Source organism: Chlorocebus sabaeus, chromosome 7, assembly GCF_047675955.1.
Source record: "Chlorocebus sabaeus isolate Y175 chromosome 7, mChlSab1.0.hap1, whole genome shotgun sequence".
In the NCBI taxonomy this organism is placed as follows: domain Eukaryota; kingdom Metazoa; phylum Chordata; class Mammalia; order Primates; family Cercopithecidae; genus Chlorocebus; species Chlorocebus sabaeus.
Genome location: NC_132910.1, coordinates 38,343,341 through 38,360,246, shown reverse-complemented (window position 1 = coordinate 38,360,246; position 16,906 = coordinate 38,343,341). Strand labels below are relative to the sequence as shown.

Sequence of the window (16,906 nt, the reverse complement as noted above, 5' to 3'; positions counted from 1 at the left end):
TTAGCTACAGCGTGCCTTTATCCTGGTGTTGAAGTCCAGTGTGATTTCAGGCATCACGGGCAGGACAGCTTCTCTACTCTCCCTGCTTCTTTGGCTCACCAGCTTTAGATTCTGAAACCACGGAGGGAGCCAAGGTCAGGGCAAGCGTGTGTGTGCTAACCAACCTGGCCAGAGAAAGAGCAATCTGGCTTTTTTGTAGTGCACATGGTCTTTCCTCTTGCATTTCTGTGTCCTGATCTTGTTTTATAAGGACACCAGTCATATTGGATTAGGACCCACCCCGTGACCTTATTTTACCTTAATCACCTCTTTGAAAGGCCCTATCTTCAAATAAGTCACAGTCTGAGATACTTGGGGTTAGAATTTCAACACATTAATTTTTGGGATGGGGGATACAAATCCCCCAGTAACAGGAACCATCTTAAAATTCTGCCCACTGCCAGGTGCATTGGCTCACGCCTGTAACCCCAGCACTTTGGGAGGCCGAGGTGGGCGGATCATTTGAGGTCAGGAGTTCAAGACCAGCCAGCCTGGCCAACATGGTGAAACCCTGTTTCTACTAAAAATACAAAAATTAGCTGTGCATGGTAGCGCGTGCCTGTAGTCCCAGCTACTCAGGAGGCTGAGGCAGGAGAATCGCTTGAACCCAGGAGGTGGAGGTTGTAGTGAGCCGAGATTGCGCCACTGCACTCCAGCCTGGGCGACAGAATGAGACTCAGTTTCAAAGAAAAAAAAAAAAAAAGAATTCTGCTTACCACACCTACATTTTGGCTAGAGGTGTAAGGCCAGTACTAGTTTTTATGAAACTTACTAGAAAGTCATGAATTGTCACACTCTGCTTGTGGGGTTTCAAGTCTTCTTTTAAAGACTCACTCTGCAAAATGTAAAGCATTTTCTGGCATTTGAAGTATTATTCGAACATTTCCAATTTCATAAAATTTTATTTATTTATTTTGAGACAGAGGCTCACTCTATCGTCTATGCTGGACTGCAGAGGCACTACCTTGGCTCACAGAAACTTCTGCCTGTCAGGCTCAAGTGATCCTCTCACCTCAGCCTCCTGAGTAGCTGGGACTACAGGCATGCACCACCACATTTGACATATATATGTGTGTGTGTGTGTCTGTATATATGTATATACATATATATTTAAGTTTTCTGTAGAGACAAGGTCTCATTATATTTCCCAGGTGGGTCTCAAACTCCTGGACTTCAGCAATCTGTCTGCCACTGCCTCTTAAAAGTGCTGGGATCACAGGAGTGAGCCACTGTGCCTGGCGCTTCCTGAAATTTAGAATAGAATACCAGATTTAGAAACTGAGTAGACTCTATAAGACTACTTAAATACATGTTAGAGACTTTGCTTAATGTTGGGATAGGCATAAGCTTGTTCTGGCATTATTTTAATTTTTAAATGTTACTATTTTATTTATTTTGTCTTTTTTTCCTACAACTCTTGGTTCTGTGGGGATTTCTGGCATTATTTTATCTCTATTTTTTCCTTTCTCAAATATGCAATATATAATTAAAAGCACAAAGATTGCAATGTCTACTAATGAACTGCAGGGGTGTCCTTTGATTTATTGTTGGCACTGTGAAACTAAGAAGCTGAGAAACAATTAAGAATTTGTTTTAGAGGAGCAAGCAGACAAAAAAGAAGTAAGGAGTAAAATCCCCAGACAGATTTATCATTAGGAGGTCAGCGCTTCAGCGAGAGAAGTTCTGTATTTTTGAGACAGGGTCTCACTCTGTTGAACAGGCTGGAGTATAGTGGCACAATCATGGCTCATCGCAGCCTTGACCTCCTGGGCTCGAGTGATCTTCCCACCTTGGTCTCCCAAAGTGCTGGGATTATAGGTATGAGCCACTGTCCCTGGCAGGTTCAGATTTCTTGAATTTCATGATTAGACTTTCTATCAGAGTACTCAGCCTCTTGTTCTGGCCTCCATTTCGTCAGGAAGAGTTCAGTTGAATGGGATTTTAAAATTTGAATTTTACTTTTAGAGATGGGGCCTTGTTATGTTGCCCAGGCTGAAGCGCAGTGGCTGTTCACAGGTGTGATCGTACAGCACCACCTCCTGGAACTCCTGGGCTCAAGTAATCCTCTTGCCTCAGCCTCCCTAGTAGCTGGGATTATAGGCATGTGCCACCAGGCCCAGCTAATTTTGTATTTTTAGTAGAGACGGGGTTTCTGCATGTTGGTCAGGCTGGTCTCGAACTCCCGACCTCAGGTGATCCACCCGCCTCGGCCTCCCAAAGTGCTGGGATTACAGGCGTGAGCCACTGCGCCCGGCCTTCCATTTATAATATATTTTAAAAGCCAATAAAATGTGACTCATTTAAAAATAATATTTATAATTAGAGATCTTATCTCAGTTTTCTAATTTCTCCTAGTTTCAAACTAATGATATGCTCTTTTTATTCTTTTAATTATTTATTTAAAAAAATAGAGAAGGGTTTTACCATGTTACCCAGCCTGGTCTCGAACTCCTGGGCTCAAGCCATCTGCCCATGTTGGCCTCCCGAAGTGCTGGGATTACAGGTGTGAGCCCCAGCACTCGACCCATGATATATTTTTATTCATTTATTTAGAGACAGAGTCTTACTCTGTCACCCAGAGTGGAGGGCAGTGGCGTGATCTCGGCTCACTGCAACCTCTGCCTCCCGGGCTCAAGCGATTCTTGTGTCTCAGCCTCCCAAGTAGCTAGGACTACAGGCACGTGCCACCACACCTGGCTAATTTTTGCATGTTTAGTAGAGACAGGGTTTCACTATGTTGGCCAGGCTGGTCTTGAACTCCTGGCCTCAAGTGATCTGCCCATCTTGGCTTCCTAATGTGCTGGGATTACAAGCGTGAGCCACTTTGCCTGGCCTCAATGATATACTTTTAAAGCAACATTATAAGTTAGCATGAAATTGAAACTTCAATTGAACTGAAGCAGGTACATCCTTTGCTTTAATTAGTACTTTATAGGGTTACATTGTAACACCCTAAAGGTCTCATGTATTAAGATGTGTAAGGAAATACTTTTTTTTTTTTTTTTCCTATTCTTAGAACTAATGCTTTGTGTTTGCTCAAGGGAGGAATTCAAGTGTGATTGTCAGGGGCTGAGTTCTCCTGGTATAAGCTGCTCCATGGCAGATGCAGGTTTGGTGGTGCCAGCCTGAGAACCAGCCAGGGATTCCCGCTACTCCAACTCTGCAGAGGATCCTAGGCTGTAAATCCCATGCTATATCTTGGAACAGGATAATGCATGCTGACCTGCTTTGTCTCCCAAGGAACAGGGCACCTGGAGATTGTGACTTCTACCTCTAAGAACAGTAGAGAAGTCTACCACTAGCTGCAGCCACTATTGTCTGCTTTGGTCACACAATAATGTGTCTAAGATATAGAAACCCACTCTAGAGCAACAAAAATGGGTGAGTGGATGAATGTTTTTGTAAGGATACAACGGGAGTTTTATGGATACAGGAACTGTGGTCGGGTCAGAGAATCCAGAGAACTTAAAGGAGGTAGCTCAGGAGTAAAACTGACCTGGGTTCAAATCTGACTCTGCAACTTACTAGTTGTATAATCATAAACAAGTCACTTTTATAGCCCTTTATGTATGTATTTTTTCTTTTTTCTTTTTTTTTTGAAACAGTCTCACTCATTCACCCAGGCTGGAATGCAGTGGCACGATCTCAGCTCACTGCAACCTCCACCTCCCACGCTCAAGCAATCCTCCCACCACAACCTTCTAAGTAGCTGGAACTACAGGTACGTGCCAACACACCCAGCTAATTTTTGTGTATTTTGTAGAGACAGGGTTTTGCCATGCTGCTTGGGCTGGTCTTGAACTCTTGAACTCAAGTGATCCACCCACCTCAGCCCCCCAAAGTGCTGGGATTACAGGAGTGAACTGCTGTGCCTGGCCATTTTATAGCCCTTTAAACTTTTTTTCCCCCTTAACTGTACTAGGGAAAGTATTAGTTTCTTCCCCCTTAACTTGTGAGGATCAGATGCAGTGTAAAGTGGCGAAGAATGATGGCTAGCATGGAGTAGGTGGCCAGCAATATACTTTAAAAATGACTCCAGTCCTCTAAGCCTGGCTCATAGGAGACTCATGGGTCATTCCCAGAAATAGAAAAGATAGACAGAGGAGATGGTTAACGAGTAGGAGGTGAATTACATTTTGGTTATGTTGAAATTTTCGTCTGAACAAGATAGTCCAGTAGGAGGTTGCCACAAACTGATATGCATCTAGGAGAGAAGCCAAGGCTGGCTAGAGAGTCAGATCTGGGACCCATCCAACGAGAAATGATAGTTACATTAGTGAGAGCAGAGCCGCTGAGAGTACTGAGGCAGAACAAATGGACTATGGGCAGACATACATTTAAGGGAGAGAAAAATGAGAGAAATAAGCACAGGTGTGGCTAGACAGGTGAGACAAATAGAAACTAGTACAGAAGGGTAGAGAATATTTAGGATGGTTATTTGGTGATTTTAAAGTTTTTGAAGATGTGTTGTTTTGTTGTTATCCTAGAATTGGTGTCATTACTAGAGAAGTTTTATAATAGCCATTAGAAAACTGTAAGCTGCATTTGTGATTTACACGTTAAGTTAAAAGAAATAAAATGTCACTTTTAGAAACTAGAATGACGACACACACACACATATACATGTATGTCATGAGAAATTATAATATTTGAAAAGGGTAGTTGAGAAAATGTTTTCATATGTATAATCTAAAACCTTGCCCTAATTATAGTCCTGGGAGAATATGTAGTGCTGTGCGATGAGGACAGCACAAAAAAAAAGGCTGAATAAGGCAGTCTTGGGTTCAAATCCTGTGACCTTAGAAAAGTTATTCGTGGTTGAGGTGCCTCCATTTTTTCTTCTCTAATATCCCTAAAATCCCACCACTAAATTAATAGTAGCATTTATTGTGTGATAATTAAGTGAGACAATGTATATGAAGTACATTGAACAGGACTCAAAACATAGTAAATGTTACCACACTATTATTGTTTCTGTGTTAGGTGTTGATGATTACCTTTTGCATTCTTTCTTGTGCTTTAGTTTTAACACTAGGTGGCAGCAATGCTCTCTTAACCAATTAAAACGATACTTGCTAATTTTCTGGCGTAGAAGAGATGGGTGAAGCCTTACCTAATAGGAAGATGTGTGTAGGACACCAGCAAAGCAGGGGGAAAAGATGAATAGAGATAGCAATAGAGATACGTATAGAGACATCAACAGAGACAGAGATAGAAATAGAGGGAAGGAGGGAGAGAGAGAGGAAGAAATTGTAGAAAGGATTTGATATGTCAAAAGGATATACTGAAATAGTCATTGTGAGGAAACCAGATCTCTTCTGGATATGCACCTTCTAGAAAATTGTATTATTTTAAAATACATACGGGGAAGTGGCAGATATCATGTATTTTTTTGTGTTGACAATATTAAGGATCTTAAATGGTCCTGGATGGCAAATGTCTGTAAAGTGTAATGTGTTTTACTGTTCAATTTTAGCATTAATCTTAATTATAAAAGTATGACCATTTTCCTTTATATAAGACATTCCTTCTACAATAAGATATTTAGTGGTATGTATTGCTATCTAATGCTATCTATTGTTGTGTAACCATTATCTCAAAAGTTGGTAGCTTAAAATGAGGAAATAATGATTTCTTTTTTTTTTTTTTTTAAATTGAGACAGGGTCTTATTCTGCCACTCAGGCTGGAGTGCGGTGGTGATCATGGCTCACTGCAGCCTCGACCTCGTGGGCTCAAGGGATCCTCCTGCCTCAGCCTCTGGAGTAGTTGGGGCTACAGGTGTGTGCCAACACATCCAGCTAAGTTTTCTTCTACTTTTTGTAAAGATGGGGTCTCACTATGGTGCCCAGGCTGGTCTTGAACTCCCAGGCTCAAGTGATCCTGTTGTCTCAGCCTCCCATAGTGTTGAGATTACAGGCATGAGCCACTGTGCCCAACTATGATGAACCTTTATTATCCTATATTTTCTGAAAGCCAGGAATGCTGGGGTGACTTAGCTGGGTGGTTCTGGCTCAGCATTTCTCATGAAGTTTCAGTCAAGACCTCAGTTGGGCTAAAGTTATCTGAAGGCTCGACTAGGCCTTGAAGAATCTGCTTCCAAGATGGTACAGTCACATGGTTGGTGGCAAAAGCTACAATTCCATATGAATTTCTCCATAAGGCAGCTTGAGTGTCCTTTCAAATGGCAGCCAGTCTCTCCTAGGGTGAGTGACCCAGGAGAGACTGTAAGAAGGAAACTATAATACTTTTTATGACCTTATCTCAGAAGTCATACACTGTAATGTCCACCATATTTGTTCACAGCGAGTCACACAGGAAATAACTAAATACAATTGTCAGGAATTTTATACATATGCTGGAAATGGAGTTCCTGTATAAATAAATCACAGGCATGACCTCTTCTAGTGTGGCTCTGGACCTATTTCTACACCTATAAAAAGAGATCATGCCATGGAACCATGAGGAACTTCAATTCTAAGGTGACCTGTTCCCTATCTTGATATAACCTCAAATAACTTCTCTGTCTCTGTTTTTTCAAGAAATTGCCTTTCAAATTTTTTAGACCCATTTGTAAGGGCTGTACATTGAGCCTGAACACACACACGTATGCGTGTTTTTTATATATATATATAAAAAACAGAAATGAAAGTGCCACAAAACAATACCTTCTTACACTTATTTGTGTGATGTACTCTAATTTTATTCGCCATTCTATGCTAACTCATTTTTAAAAATTCAGGCCAAAGGCCAGGCACAGTGGCTCACGGCTGTAATCCCAGCACTTTGGGAGACTGAGGCGGGCGGATCACGAGGTCAGGAGATCGAGACCATCCTGACTAACACGATGAAACCCCATCTCTACCAAAAATACAAAAATTAGCTGGGCTTGGTGGCGGACGCCTGTAGTCCCAGCTACTCGGGAGGCTGAGGCAGAAGAATGGCATGAACCGGGGAGATGGCGCTTGCAGTGAGCTGAGATCCACCACTGCACTCCAGCCTGGGCGACAGAGCGAGACTCCGTCTCAAAAAAATAATAAAAAAATAAAAATTCAGGCCAAAATCTGTAGTACACTGGTCTCACAGTCCATCGAAGGTTTCAACATTCTTTGTGGAAAGAAAACATCCACCCTCACTCCTCGGTGCTCACTTTTCATTGGTGGTAGAGCAGAAATGCTGAAGAGCGAGTGAGTGAGTCCTTACCTTCCAGTTTCTTTCAAAAGCACCTTTGAAAGATGGGTTAGCCCCGCGAGCCTACTCTAATTAGAAGGATCAGAAGTTGCTTGTCAGGTGGAAAGTTTACTGTGTTTATTTTTATTTTTATTTATTTATTTTTTGAGACAGAGTCTCACTGTGTTGCCCAGGCTGGAGTGCAGTGGTGCCAATGGTGCGATCACAGCTCACTGCAACCTCAGCCTCCCAGGTTCAAGCGATTCTCCTGTCTGAGCCTCCTGAATAGCTGCGACTACAGGCGCGTGCCACCACACCTGGCTAATTTTTATATTTTTAGTAGAGATAGGGTTTCACCATGTTGGCCAGGCTGGTCTCGAACTCCTTGACCTCGTGATCCGCCCCTCGCGGCCTCCCAACGTGCTGGGATTACAGGCATGAGCCACGCGCCTAGCCCATCCACCGTGCCCGGCCCATCTGTGTTTATCTTTAAAAGTTGGCTTTGGAACTTGCCATGTGACTCTGGGAAGTCCTTTAACCATCCTGAACTCATTCGTCGGCTCCACAACTGGAATAATGAGTAGTATCCCTCTTGCCTATTTCATAAAGTTGTTATTAGGCTCACAATTAGGCACTTATCACGTGGTGAAGAATCTCAGGACAGGATATTTCATCCTCATAACAACCCTCTAAGATATAGAGCATTATCTTTGTTTTATAGATGAATAAATTGATGCTTAGAGCAGTGACATATGTGAAATCTTAAAGTTAAATCTTAAGTGGTAGAGCTAGAATTCCAAACCTATTCTGACATCAAAACCCTCATCCAAAATGGAAATGTAAGCTCGTTTCATTTGACCATAAGGGGTGGCCATCTGATGTATTCAAATGAAGAAATACGCAGTCACCACAGTGTAATAATGACTTTAGAAACTGATGCTGTCTTGCTGTGAACACGAACACCTAAAATATCACACGTGGGCTTTGAGCTCACTGCCTTCGCCCACTGCAGCGTGAGAACGCTGGCAACAGGGCTTCGGTTCCCCAGATGTTAGCAGCCAGGACTGGGTACATTTCTTGAAATGGCGCCCCCAAACAAAGTCCAGATCGCTTGGATGCAGCCCCCTACATTGGAAAGCGGCCTTCCCAGGAAAGGTCTGGCTTACAGCCCTCTCTTTGGCTGGTTGGCTGGGTTCCGAGAGCGCTGCCTGCCTCGGCCCTGTAGCCAGAGAGCTGACCCCGCGGGGGCGCGTCTCCCGGGCCCGGCGTCCCCTCCCTGACGGGTGGGGCGGGCCCCACAAAGCCCTTTATTGAGGCTCTGGCGTGACGCGGGGAGCCCCACACTCGGCGCCCGCCGCGAGCGGGAAGGAGGCGTGTGCCCGCGGCGCGGCCCCGAGGCGTGTGCGCGGCCATGTGCGGTTAGCGCGGCGCGCTCTGTCCTTTCCCCGGCCGCGACGCTCTGGGCCCCTCGAGTCCGGGTAACCAGGCCGCCGGCGCCGGCTCGCTGGGACCCGCCACCCTGGAAGCCCCGCGCCCGCAGCGCGTTCCTGGCGAGTCGGAGGCAGGGTGGGGCTCCGGCGTGGGAAGGAGCCGAGGCTGAGACCGGTCCTTTAGCCGCGGGCTCTGTAGGCGGCCGAGGCCCCCACCCGTCCCGGGAACCGGTTCCTCCCAGGCCCTGCGCGTCCGGGGAAGGGAAGGAGACTCGCCCCGAATTGGCGTGCAAGGGCGGGGCGCGGGAGTGGTGCCGAGAGTTTTGAATGAGGGAAAACCTGGGAAGGATTGTTCTGCTCAAAGTGCCCGGGCTGGGGCGGGTGGTTCTTGTGCAGGCAGAGCCTTTGGTCGCTCAGCACTGCCACGGTCAGACACATTTTGGCGCAGCGGTGTTGGAGCTGGTTTGGCAGGCTCAGGCAGGGGCAGAGAGCGCGACACCGAAACTTTGTCTCAGGATGATGAAACTTACCTGGCATTTTCTTCTTATTCGGTGGCAAGAAATGAAAAAATGAGTTCATGGAAAAATGAAAGAGAACACGGTTTTACATTTGGGGTTCAAGTTCAATGAACACTTATTAAGGACTTTCTGACATTCAGAAAATTTTTTTTCTATTGTTTGGCTACAAAATATTCATGTGAGAAGCATTAATTAGGTGCGTTGCAATCATTTCAGGTAAAGTGAACAGAGTTATCTGTGACATTCCATCAGGCACCTATGTAAGGAAGTCGTACTGTAATAACTCGCCATGGCGTATGGATTGCCAAGAAAGAACACAGTGAAAACCATTTTGCGGGGCAGTTGTTATAATGTGTAAGTGTGTATATATATATATATTTAAAATCAGGGTAAGCATTGACTGGGGTGGGGAGTGTCTTTGTTAAGTAAAATGACTGGACACTATGCTCCTCATGAGATACTGGGCTATATGAAGTATTTTCAGGTGTCTGGGTTCTGAATTTTTTTTTTTTTTTTTTTTTTTTAAGGCAACTGCTTTTATAAGTTAATCCCATTCCTGATTATCTTACTTGGTCTTTACAACACAACAACACTTTCAAGTGAGAAAACTGAGGTTCAGAGAAGTTTGATCAAAGTCACAATCCTGTAGTAAGGAAATGTCAGGGCTAGACTCGGGGTCTTCTTGTTCCAAGGCAGCATTTTCTGCTTCCACCCACATCTTTCAAAAAACTTTGTTTAGATGCTCCACGTCTACCAAAAAAATGCCCTGGTGTCAGATGTATCTTAACAGAGCACCTAAGTAGCTGGTAGAAAGGGTCGGTTTTGTATCCTGTATACTTTGGCAGGCAGTGGATGGTTTCCAATCAAGAAGACCTGGACTCTAAGCCTGGCCCTGCCCCCAGTTCCCTAAGGCCACCTTCTTCCTCCTTGATCTCTGCATTTGCAAGATGCATATAACAGTTGGCTATGCGGTGTGGATGATAAATGAAGTCATGTATGTAAAGTGCTTGCACATTGCCTGTCATCCAGTGAATGCATCGTGAGCACGTGTTGCAACCACGCAGTAGTTTCACTCTGTGGTATTGTAGTGCAGTCTTTTCCTTTCTTAAACATTTGATTAGGTGTCAACTGAATTTGTCTTTTAAACAATATTCTATGAAGTAAATGAAGATTCCCTATGGGATTATAAAACCAGAGCTATAGGAAATTCAGAGAAAACTCACTGTTGCATTTTGTTTAGTTTTGTCAGTTTAGTATGTGTTTAGACTTTGAACTATAGACAAGTACCATTATACTAAGTATCATTATAAACATAATTTTTATGTGAAGATACTCCTATTTCTGAGAATGACTTAAAGCACTGATTCCATGGTTTTAGTTATGCAGAATTTTATATCATGAACAATCTCTGTAACACCAGGGCTTTCTCTTTCATTCTCTCAAGATAGTATTTGATATCATACTATTTATAAGAATAGCCAAGTCAAGGGGAACAGAATGGTAGTAGCGCTCTTTAGAATTCATTTGCCAAGGTAACTCCTTACCCGGGGCTTTTTTCTTGATTCAATGTTTTTAAAGGATTGTAAAAACAATACACTAAAAACATCTAGCGTATGAAAGGTAGATAAAAATGATATCTCTCCCCATTCCCATTCCTGATTCCCACTCAGAGGTACAAAGTCTTATATGTTTTCTAGAATTTCTGTGGCTACACAAGACACATACACACATGTATACACACACATGTCTTTTTAACACATGGAATCATATTGAACTTTGCTCTGCCCACCGCCTTCCAATGTATCTTGTATAGCCTAATAGGTAAGAGCACTGATTCTGGAGTCTGACTTCCTGGGTTCAGATCCCAACTTTACAACCAATGGCTTTGTGACCTTGGGCAAATTGTTCTCTGCACCTCAGTTTCCCTCCCTCCCTCCCTCCCTCCCTCCCTCCCTCCCTCCCTCCCTCCCTTCCTTCCTTCCTTCCTTCCTTCCTTCCTTCCTTCCTTCCTTCCTTCCTTCCTTCCTTCCTTCTTTCCAGACACGGTCTCACTCTGAAGTGTAGGCTGGAATGTTGTGCACCTCCTGGGCTTGAGTGATCCTCCCACCTCAGCCTCCTGAGTAGCTGGGATGACAGGCCCGCACCACAGTGCCCGGTGAATTTATTTTATTTTTGGTAGAGATGGCGTCTCACTTTGTTGCCCAGGCTAGTCTCAAACTCCTGTCCTCAAGTGATCCACTTTGGTCTCCTAAAGTGCTGGAATTACAGGCATGAGCCACCATGCCTAGCTAGAGATCTTTATTTTTTTTATCAAGACAGGGTATCACTCTGTCACCTCAGTGCAGTCTCAGCCTTAGCCTCCTGGGCTCAAGTGATCCTCCTGCTGCAGCCTGTTTTGTAGCTGGAACCACAGGCCTGTGTCACCACATCCGGCTAATTTTTTGATTTTTTATAGAGATGAGATCTCATTACATTGCCTAGGCTGGTCTTGGCCTTCTGGCCCCCAGCGATCCTCCTGCCTCTGCCTCCCACAGTGCTGGGATTATAGGCATGAGCCAGCATGCCCAGCCTACTCCTCAGTTTTCTAATCTGTAAACTGAGGATAGTAGTAGCACCTGCCTCTTTCATATGGTTGTTGTAGTAATTACATGAGTTCATGTGTGTAAATAGATTAAAACAGTGCCTAATAATAAATGCTATATAAACATTAACTGTTTTATTGCTTATCTTTCCAGGTCAACATAATCCTTATTCGTTTATTACATGTTTGTACCGCAGTTTGTTTAATCAGGCTCTTCTTGATAGATATTAAGGTGATTTCCATGTTTTTTTTTTTTTTTTTTTTGAGACGGAGTTTTGCTCTTGTCACCCAGGCTGAAGTGCAGTGGCGTGATCTCAGCTCACTGCAACCTCTGCCTCCTGGGTTCAAGCGATTCTTCTGCCTCAGCCTCTTGAGTAGCTGGGATTACAAGCACCTGCCACCACGCTCAGCTAAGTTTTGTATTTTTAGTAGTGACAGGGTTTCACCATGTTGGCCAGGCTGGTCTTGAACTCGTGACCTCAGATGATCCACTGGCCTCAGCCTCCCAAAGTGCTGGGATTACAGATGTGAGCCACCGTGCCTGGCCTCCATGTTTTTTTTAAACAAATGACACTTCAACACTTCAATGAACATTCTTATACATTTTGTGACTTGTTCAAGTACATCTATAATAACTGTAGACTCTAAGTCACTCCTGAAAGTTAGATGATAAAGGATCGGGAAGGTGGAACAGGCAAACAAAGGGGTGGCTGGTGTAATATGGTCACTTCCCCTGCTTGGACCAAAGCAGGTCTTTTACTTTCTTCATGCATATGAGGCTGAACTCATATTGACTGCAGATGAGAAACATTTAGCTGATATTTTTAAATTTCAGAATTAGGTGAAAGAGAACAATTTTTAAAGGTTCATAGTGGTTATTTTGACTTTGTAGTTTGGAATTTCATCCCCATTCCCAGATGGCACACTCAAAACCTTAGTCTGTGCCAAGCACCCTGCTCAATGTATGCTTATGCCCTTCTTTCCTTCTTTAATATGACCACATTTTTATGAGCTATAAAAGACTCTGGAGCTTACAGTTCTTATCTACATCCTCTTACATGGGAAGACTGGATTGACTTCATGGAGGCTGAATCAAAGTTCCTGGTGTAATTTCTGGTCATTGTTCAGTATTATCTCTATATTAGTTAATATAAATCTCCCTCTTCTGTCTGGAATTACAACTCTGGAAAATTCTGAACAGCCCCCCCACCCCATAAACCAAAATGTCTAGTGGCAGATGGAACCGAGAATTAATGTCTTCTACATCTCACATAGTAGGTGCTTAATCAACATTTATTGAATTATTAATGAATTTTTGCCCCAGACAGGAACCTTGGGATCTTGCACTGCTTGCAAAGAACTGGTACACAAACCTAGCCAATATCAAGTTGCCTTTCTTGGAAGAAATTTCATTTGGTGGTTCTGTGCAGCTCACAAAATGTAACACCATTAAAGATGGACTGCTCCTTTCTGCAGAATGTAAGTTGCTTAAGTTCTGCTTTAATAAGTTATAAATGGTGTGTGTCATTTGCTTATCAGAGAAATGTTTAAATCTGTGTATTTACACCCATACCTCCTATCTTTGTAGCTCTGTCATCTTGTTTATTATTCAAGCATATGGATTTTGCTATATGATATTCAGTTTTGATTTAGTTATGCCTGATGAAAAATGTATGTCAGATTGTTTTGTGTATTTTCTTTTTCAGCCATCAAACTCGAAAGGGAGTATGAAGTGAAGCGTCTTTGTAAACTGAAATGTCAAGAAAATACATCTGAGGAAATTAAGCTTCTCCTGAGGGAAAGGCCAGCCGGTTTGAGAAGACCTCTTCCATCTAAATGACAGTCAGCTCATGACTGAATCTGTACTCTGTCTCTTGCATCCAAAGGGGATGAAGGTCCCTGGACATTTCACTGTGTAAAGTTCGGGGCAGATATTTGAATGCCCACTGGTGGATGGGCCACTGCCCACAACTGTGGGTTAATGGCCAGCTCTGACAGATCTTCTGAGTCCCTGACATACTCTTTCTTGTTCCTTGTATCACAAGCTACAGCACTGTAAGTAGATGAAAATGCATTTGGAGTTGAGTCGTTTGTGCTATTCATTTTAATTTTTGTAAAATTGAACTAAAAGAAGAGGAAATTTCTTCAGCTGCATTGTTTTCAAAAGGCATCTTGAATATGCATCTTTGAGATCCCAAGGAGGGCCCAAAAAGAAGGCAAGAGAGAAATTCTCTTAAAAATGATAAACTGAAGCATTTCATTTGGTTAAGAAAAATGATAGACTTCATTTTTAGTACTTCTCTAGTTTCCAATTTCAATGAAACATCATTGAATGTTCACATGTGGTACTTTAAAGTAGCAAGTAGGACTGACTTTGTTTTTGTTCTCGTAGAAAAATTGTCAGGCTGGAGGTGATGGCTCATGCTTATAATCTCAGTACTTTGGGAGGCTGAGGTGGGAGACTCGCTTGGGCCCAGGAGTTTGGGACCAGCCTGGTCTCTACAAAAAATTAAAAAATTAGCTGAGCGTGGTGCTGTGCCTATAGTCCCAGCTACTTGGGAGGCTGAGATGGGAGGATCTCTTGAGCCCAGGAGTTTGAGGCTGCATTGAGCTGTGATCATGCCACTGCACTCCAGCTTGGAGGGCAGAGTGAGAACGTGTCTCAAAAAACAAAAACAAAAAAAGTCAATCTTTTTCCTTCTGCCTAATTTCTTATTTTCTATCTGGAATGACCCCGAAGCATATGGAACACACATAGTTATGTGAAAGTGACATGAAAATACACAGAAGGTCTTATGAGAAAAACATAGACTGGAGGATGGGGAATTGATTAACTGGAAAGTATTGGATTTGGATGAACTAATTCTTCTAGCATTTGAACCAATAAAGCATACTTGGATATTAATGTTACTTTTGAGCACAGTGTAGTGTTTTTTAGATGATTTAGTAGGCATTTTAGGATCTTCTGGTATTTTCTTTTTCCCAGCCAGGCTGGAGTGGAAGTTTCACTGTAACCTCTGCCTCCTGGGTTCAAACAATTCTCGTGTCTCAGTATCCCAAGTGGCTGGGACTACAGGCGTGCACCACCACACCTAGCTAATTTTTGTATTTTTTAGTAGAGACGGGATTTCACCATATTGGCCAGGGTGGTCTTGAACTTCTGACCTCAAGTGATCTGCCCACCTTGGCTTCCCAAAGTGCTGGGATTACAGGTGTGAGCCACCGTGCCTGGCTGATCTTCTAGTATCTTAGCTTCATTTCATTATGAAAGGCACTGTGGCATACTGTGCAAGAGTATAGACTTTAGACCTGGGTGCCTTTCTTCAAATCCTAGCTCAGCTGCTTGTTGCTGTGTGAGCTGGGATAAGTTACCTTGTTTCTGCTTGTTTTCTCATTTGTAAAATCGGGGTAATACAGGTATACGTACTTCACAGGATTAAATGAAAACTGCCAGGCACACAATGAGAATTACTCTGGTGTTAGCCATTACTGTGAGTATCACTATCATTATAATCTAGGTATAATCTATATTGGGCTGACTCTCTTGACCTTTGTACAGACCAGAAGTCTTGAAATTTAAAAAATTTGGTTTTATTCTTCTTACAATATATATGTACTACTTGCCAGACCATCTGACCTGAATTTTTAGTTCAAATTAAGGCCGCTGTACCTATGGCAAATCCTGATCATTTCTCTTTAAAAGTCATCATCCCTGATAATCAACTTGTCATTTATGTCTTTCTCTTAAAAGTAGCATGGAGAATTTGTGTGCAAAAATGTCACATCCTGATGTCCCCACTGTGTAACCCAGGAGCATAGATATCATTTTGTGGTCTGCCCTCTGGAGCCACCAGGGAGCCCTAAGCATGTCATACCTCACTTCACAACCTGGCACTTTCAGTTAGTGGCATTAATTGGGAGTATAAGTAATATGCTTCCATCTGTTGTCCAAAAGACCTTCAGGATGGCTAAATAGTAGAAAGGAGAGTTTTACTGGTGATGTCAGTTAGCGAACTGGGAAGAGAGTCTCTGGAGTGGACTGAAGGTGCTCTTTCTTCGAAGAGGGAAAGCGCAGGCTGGGTTTTAGGCCTCCCAGGGCCTGTATCACGCAATAAAGTAATACGTATTCGGCAGGTTTTGGGGAAAAAGCTATACATATGTATGAAGGTAGTCAAGCACATGTACAATGGGCAAACATATATGTAACGTACTTCCCATGTTCACTATGGGATGGGGTTTTAGCATTAAAATAAGGTGGAGTTTGGCTCTACGTCAAAAGTGAACTACAGGGCACAAAGACAGTTCATGAGCAGCCTCTATAAGCTGGCAGAAACTGCCTTAAGGTCTGCAGTTGCTTTTCGTAAAAGAAGGTTTGTAAGGCTGGTCCTGTGTTGAATCAGAGTTGCAGTGGTCTGGGATGTAAATCAGGGTCAGGAGGGCTGTGATAGCACCCGTTGGTATGGAGTTTAGCAAGAGTGTAGTTTTTCTTCTAGGGGTAAGAATTTAGAAAGTTGTCATGCAACTGAGCCCTGAGCCCCTTGATGCTATAGTAAGTTTTATTTCCTTAACCTTATGGACCATCTTAGTTGATAAAGAGGCATCTGTTTTGATCTCTCAGATCACATATTCTTTTTCATAACATTGAAAATGAATGAAACATGTATCTGTTTGTAAAAAGTTTGCCAGAACAAAATATTTTAATGTTCCTTGAGAAAAGATGGAATTTGAGAAAGCTTTAGTTCTTCATGATTTTCTTGAGAGAAGAGTCCTGCTTCTAGCTTTAAGATTCTGTTAATCATGATTTTAGGCAGATGTTTCTGAGCCTCTGAAAACTGCACATATTGAAATAAAATCACATTGCAAAATTGAGTAATATGTGTATATGTCTCTCTCTCTTGAAATGCCCTAACAGCAGTAAAGGAACGCTTTCTTATGTTAGTGTTCCAATGCCTAACTTATATAGTTACTCAATAGACATTCATTGATGAAACATTTTCAGGGCTGAGCATGGTGGTTCACGCCTATAATCCCAGTACTTTGGGAGGCTGAGACGGGTGGATCACCTGAGGTCAGGAGTTCAAGACCAACCTGGCCAACATGGTGAAACCCCATCTCTACTAAAACTACAAAAAATTAGCCAGGCATGGTGGCATGTACCTGTAATCCCAGC

General features: G+C 43.0%; 1 protein-coding gene across 2 annotated transcripts; it reads left to right on the top strand.

Moving 5' to 3' along the window:
- The first annotated feature begins 8,512 nt into the window (after positions 1–8,512).
- On the top strand, positions 8,513–16,605 carry C7H4orf36 (chromosome 7 C4orf36 homolog). 2 transcript variants are annotated; one of them, XM_007999169.3, is made up of 4 exons: positions 8,513–8,685; positions 9,372–9,509; positions 13,061–13,215; positions 13,443–16,605. In XM_007999169.3, the coding sequence occupies exons 2-4, from the start codon at positions 9,445–9,447 to the stop codon at positions 13,574–13,576; spliced, it is 354 nt and encodes a 117-aa protein (XP_007997360.2). In that variant the 5' UTR covers positions 8,513–8,685; positions 9,372–9,444; the 3' UTR covers positions 13,577–16,605. The 2 variants fall into 2 exon arrangements, with proteins under 2 accessions (XP_007997360.2, XP_007997358.2); XM_007999167.3 differs by having other exon boundaries at positions 8,513–8,773.
- The last annotated feature ends 301 nt before the right edge of the window (positions 16,606–16,906 follow it).